The 6,000-nt window shown below is 29.0% G+C and overlaps 1 protein-coding gene across 1 annotated transcript in view; it reads right to left on the bottom strand.

Annotated features, from left to right (window-relative positions):
• LOC100199577 (atrial natriuretic peptide receptor 1) overlaps positions 1 to 6,000 on the bottom strand; it is a 70,145-nt gene that overhangs the window by 8,972 nt on the left and 55,173 nt on the right. The window contains exon 16 of the mRNA XM_065803875.1: positions 2,043 to 2,307. Within this exon, the coding sequence (XP_065659947.1) occupies positions 2,043 to 2,307 (265 nt within the window). The remainder of the gene's footprint in view (positions 1 to 2,042; positions 2,308 to 6,000) is intronic.

Raw genomic sequence — 6,000 nt, 5'->3', positions numbered from 1 at the left:
ACATAAAGTTTTAATTGATAAATATTTTAAAAAAAAATTAATTTTTATACTTTTATATACTTCTTAATATTTATTATACAACTTAAACTAGTAAATATATTATTATTTACTACAGATAAGTTAAACTTTATAAACCCCCTCCCTATATACACTTAAAATTTGATGGATAGCCTATAACTAGCAATATAAAAGTGTTTAATATTTGGGTTCAGCTCTCAAAGATGCTGAACCCAAATATTAAACACTTAAAAAAATTCTAGTTGATGTTTTGGGTTGGTTATGTTAAATTTACGTAAAATGACATTTGTATTGAATATAAGCAAGATTTGCTTAACTCTAGTTTAAGAGCTTATTATGCCACATGGGTAAAAAATTTTTCCAGATTTGCTAACCCTAGTTTTATAAAAATCCTAGATTATAAAAATTTTGTTGGTTAGTTTTAAATACAGATTTCTATTTGAGTTTAAGAGTATTGAGTAAACTATTGTAAAGCAAAAGTATGTTTCTACAGCTTTGTTGTTGAAATACTTGCATTGCTGTATTTGTTTTTTTGAAATACTAAAAAATACCCACTAACCATAATACTTTATTTAGTTTTTAAATATAAAATCTCAGTTCAGAAATCAAAAATCGCAAAACTTCATCAGCTTTTTCAGATCAATAATAGAATCTTTAAACTATGTAGCATTGTTAAAATTTTTCACCAGAAAATTTTTCTTTTTTGTATTGAATTTATATTTACACAGCATTCTTCAACTTCTCTATTTTTCCTTTGTAAATATATTTGTTTAACATGTTTAACATCTATCATTTTAACATGTTTGTTTGCAGTTTGCAAAACACTGACAGACATTTTTTACCTGAGTCCTGCAATACACCTTATCTTTTAAGACACGTTAATGCTCAGGTCCTGTTTGCTTATATATAGCAGACTACATTGAAGTCTTGATTGTCTTATTTGTCTGTAACTGATACTTCACTGATGATATAACAGACTGGATTGAAGTATTGTGGCAGTTTGTTTTTTGCTTTGTCTTCACTATGCTGAATGATTGTTCAACATGAGGATTAATTTACTAAATATACTTAATCTTACAAACTTAAAAACTTCTGCCTATCATTAGCCAAGAAGCGCTTCTTATCATCAATTACAAATGGAAACTTATTGAGTACTAAATTCAAAATAAGTTTTGAGCATAGTCTTAAAAAACAATTTAAAGCCAGGATTTTTTAAATATGAATTTTTGATTTTCAATATTAGGAATTGTCCATAAGGTACATACGCTTGGAGTGGGAGTGAGAGTCTGCAAATAGCATATTTGAGATGAAGAGCAGGGGTCAATTATAATAGTAAGGAGACACTAAGTTAAAGATATCATAAAATGTTGGGAAGGTAGGTTACAAGCCTTGCTACTTTTAGGGAGGCGTAGGGTACTCAAAAAAGTGCATAGCAAAATGCAGGAAAAGGAGGGGGGCAGAGGAGGGTCAAAATAAAAACGTATGTACTTTATGGATGACCCTTTAGTTTTAAAGTAAATGTGCTTGAACAGCTAATTTTTATCTTTCATGTTTAAAACTTCAAATTTGCTCCAATTATTTTTTTCAGAAAAAAAAATGTGTAAACTTTCAAAATGGAATTAACATTTTTTGAAAATAGAAATCCTCAAAATTTGAATTAACTAAGTCCATATGAATAAATTCCTTTTTTTTCCCGCTATTTTTTTGAAATTCAATTGGGAATACTATTATACTTCAAAAAAATTACTTGGTTACAAAATGTTGGGTAAAAAAGGCTCTGAGTATGTTTATTTATATTTTACTGGAGAAATCCAGTAATTATAATTAAAATAGTAATTGTGAATTTTTGGTTGTTTAAGTTGTTTTCATTTTTAATTACAAAATACTTTTGTATTAAAAATTTAAACGGTAAATACATTAAACTGTTATATACAATTATTTAAGTTTAGTCGTATGTTGGAAGAAAAAAAATCAGAAATAATAATATTGCAATTGAAAAAAAAAAAAAGAATAATTTTAAATACCTGTAAAGGGGTACTAATTGAACACAAAGAAGTAAAACCAACAATATCACTAAAGTAAATTGTGACTTCATCAAAATACTCAGCTTCAACCTCTTGCCCCTTCATGAGCTGTCTTGCAACTGACTGTGGCAGCATACGCAAAAGCAAAGCTTCTGTTTTCTGTTTTTCAGAAAGCAATTCACCAGTACGTTGGTTGACAATATCTTCTAGATGATTAGTATACTTCTCCATCATTGCCACCATGTTGTCCAAAATATTGGTCTTTCTGTTTAAAAAAAAAAAGGAAAAAAGTAAATTAATCAAAATAAAACTTTATAACGAATAATACAACTACTCTAGTTTTTTAAATATGGAATTCAATATTCCATACTACTAAATAGTCTATAACTTCATAATCAATTCTATACTACCAAATAGTCAATAACTAGAAATTATGCAACTTACTTGATAAAAATAATTGCCTAACTTAATATAAGACAATATACTAGAACCTAATCAACAAAAAAATTGTAAGCAATCAACTGTATGATCATTCAAAATAATTATTAAAATGAATATTATTGCTAACTTTTAAATTAAAACCAAAATTAAATTAGGACATTTAAATTCTTTTATACCATTTCATTGTATTTATTTTATTTTAGTTACTAAAAATTGATTTAATAGTCAAAAATAAAAATATAATATTAATATTGTTTGAATTTTGTTGAATATTGATTATAGAAAAACAATTTTTATTTATTGTTATTCAATAGGGTGACCATTATTTTTGAAGTTTTAAAATTGGACTGTTTTACCCCTTAAAGGCGTTCCTTTATATGTAAAAATAACTCAGACCAAATATTGACTTAATTGAACAATATTTTGAGGTAGCTCAATGATATCAAAGTTGTACTTGTCACTAATGACAATATTTTATTTACATTTGTTGATGATTGACAATTCAATTATTTTTAGTTTTCATAAGTTTAAAGTACATAGTTCAACAATCAAATTAACGTAAATGGCAACCAGATTGCACAGTTAGCTTTTTTTACTAGAATCGATAATCAAAGAGTTAACCGGTAGTAAGGTGCTGCCTTTGAGTACTGCACCTATTCTTACATCACCATATTGAATTGAATAAAACTATACGTGAGTCGTCTGCATTTACAGTGCAAGAGGTTCAAATGTTTTGGCAAAAGGCGAGAATACCTATACAAGATAACCAAATTGTCAAGCAAAACTGGAAAAAGTCATTTAAATGTGGCGCCTTATAAAAAAGAATAAGAGGCGCCAGACACCGACACAGAAGGCCTGAGAAAATAATTTCAGTTCAACTCTAGAAGACATGTTCAATATGACACATGTAGAGGACAAAGAGTTATTAATAGGACAGACAGAAAAAGGCAGGCTATGATCAATGGCAGGTGTTGATAGGAAGCTTGCCGTAAAAGAGAAGAAGGCAGTAGAAAGATATCATAAAGCGGTGGTTAGACATCAACAGATGAATGAATTGTTTGAAGTGAACAATGAGATTGTAGTTTTTGTGTCATCGACTAGTGGCTTGGATAATGACAGTGATCAAACAGAAGCAGCACTGGAGGGCAGCGAAGAAAAAGCACTTACAGAAACTTCAGCTTGCCACAAAAGAAGTAGAAATCTTGTTGTCACACCACAACTTGCAGCTGCCTTGGACCAAACATAGATTTTAAACTGTAAAGCAGTTTTTGTTATCACAGAAACAATCAAGAGCATTGGTCACAGCCTTGATAACTACGTGTGGAACACAGAATCTATTCAAATACAGCGGCGGACACATCGTTCTTTTCAATCAGCCTAGCTGAAAGATAAGTTCGAAGGAAACTCTTCACTTGTCGTTCATAGGGATGGTAAACTCATGCATGACTTAACCGGAAAGGAGAAAGTGGACCGTCTTCCGGTTATAGTATCAAGAAAACAAGTGTCTCAGTTACTTACTGTTGCCATCTGCCATCAACTGCCATCTGTAACTGGCCAAGCCCATGCCTCTGCCATATTCGAAGCTCTGAAAAGCTGGGTTGTTGGTTCTAAGGTCAATGCCATGTGCTTTGACACAACAAGTCCTAATACTGGCAGAAGCATGGGGTCATGCGTTCTGCTAGAACAAATGCTTGGCAATGAGTTACTTTATTTGCCATGTCGCCACAACGTTCTGGAACTTGTAGTTGGTGCAGTCTTTCAGGCTTGTATGGGATCAACTTTAGGTCCTGAAGTTCTGCTTTTCAAGCGCTTTTAAACTCAATGAGTGTTCATTGAACAGGAAAGATACAATACTAGCATGTTTGATGGTAAAAATGCATGTTTTTTATATTTATATACTTATAAAAAAAGGCCTGTATCAAGTGTGTCTTTGCAGTCCATCTGTACCTAAAGCATGGACGACAGCATTTTGTTCATCAACAGCACCTTATAATGATATTCAACTACTACAATCACTCATTAACTACTCAAGCATTCACCTAGTGATAGCAAAGGTTGCATCAGAAAAGCTTTCCAATCACCTCTGGTATTTGTAGGAGGACCTGATTGGTTTGGCATTATTTGATAATCAGGTCAGCATATCAATGAAGCGTCTGATGGTGAAGGCAATGCAAGAAGCAGATGGAGTAGAGGAGCCGCTGAAACAAATAGCTATTCAATTTAAGACTTTCAAGGACAAGAAGTTAGAAAACTTTATTTCTAAAAGATCTGCCATGCTGATGGAAAAACTGCAAATGCCAAGCGATTTTCTTCGATTCGAACCAGAACTGTGGGAAGAGCATGATAACTTCATTGCATCACTACAGCTTGTCCAAGCTTTGAAGGTAACATTAATTTTAATTAACTAATCAGATTAATTTTTTGAATAGAGTGCTTTATTTCTTTATTTATCCAATTTTTAATTAAATTTTAAGTAACTCACACCGACAGATTTTTATTAAATTTCAAGTAACTCTCACACCTACAGATTTTTATTAAATTAAAAAAGAAAGTTTGATAACATCCAAGTAATTTAATTTTGAATTTTTTTATAAAATATTGAAAAAAATTTAAACTTAATACTTGTTACTAAAAGAAAAATGCAAAGTGAGATGCAACTATTACTTATGCTACATAAAACAAAGTTTTTACTAAAAATGTATTTTCAAATATATGTTTAGTCTGATTCCTTAATTGATAAAAAAAAAAGGTCAATGGGGCAATTGATAATTTTAAACTTATTTAAAAGTAATTTATTGATTGCAATAATTTTGCAAATGACAGGAAAAGCTTTGAGAAAAAATAAATAAAAAGATTGAATGAAAAAAAAAAAAAAAAATACAGTAGGAAGTGAAAATGTTACATACAACAAATTCAAATAATAATAAAATAAGAACTTTAATCTTTAAAGGAAGTTGAAGAAAAATTTTTATATTTTATATTTTTGCTCATTAAAATCATTTTAAAAATGTTAATTAGTTGATACTAATGTTATTACAGGGTTATACGGAAATGCAAAAAAAAAATTAAGGTTAATGCTAAAAAAATGCAAAAATATAAATTAAAACAAGAAAATCCAAATGAGAAAATAGAAAATATGAAATTAAAATAAGAGATTTAAAAAAAAATCCTTTAATTGTATATTAAATTGTAAACAAGAAAATTAGATTTAAAAAAAAAGAAAAACAAAGTGACTAAGTACAGTTAAAAGAAAAAACATTCTTAGTTAAATACAGCAATTATTATATATTTATTATATTATAATTAAAATAACATATTAAATATTTATATTAAAATAACAATAAAATAAGAACTTCAATAATGAAAAAAGTATTTTTACCACAAATAAAAGTAATCTAAATAAGTGAAGCAAAAAAATTAATGATATTATAGTTAACTTCATATATAACATTCATCAACAAAGCGAATTCACAAGTGTTTCAAATGAGCTTTAGGGCTTCTTGTTATTTTTTGAAAA

Source organism: Hydra vulgaris, chromosome 08 (genome assembly GCF_038396675.1).
Source record: "Hydra vulgaris chromosome 08, alternate assembly HydraT2T_AEP".
NCBI classification, from domain to species: Eukaryota; Metazoa; Cnidaria; class Hydrozoa; order Anthoathecata; family Hydridae; genus Hydra; species Hydra vulgaris.
This window is presented reverse-complemented; position numbering and strand designations above follow the sequence as displayed.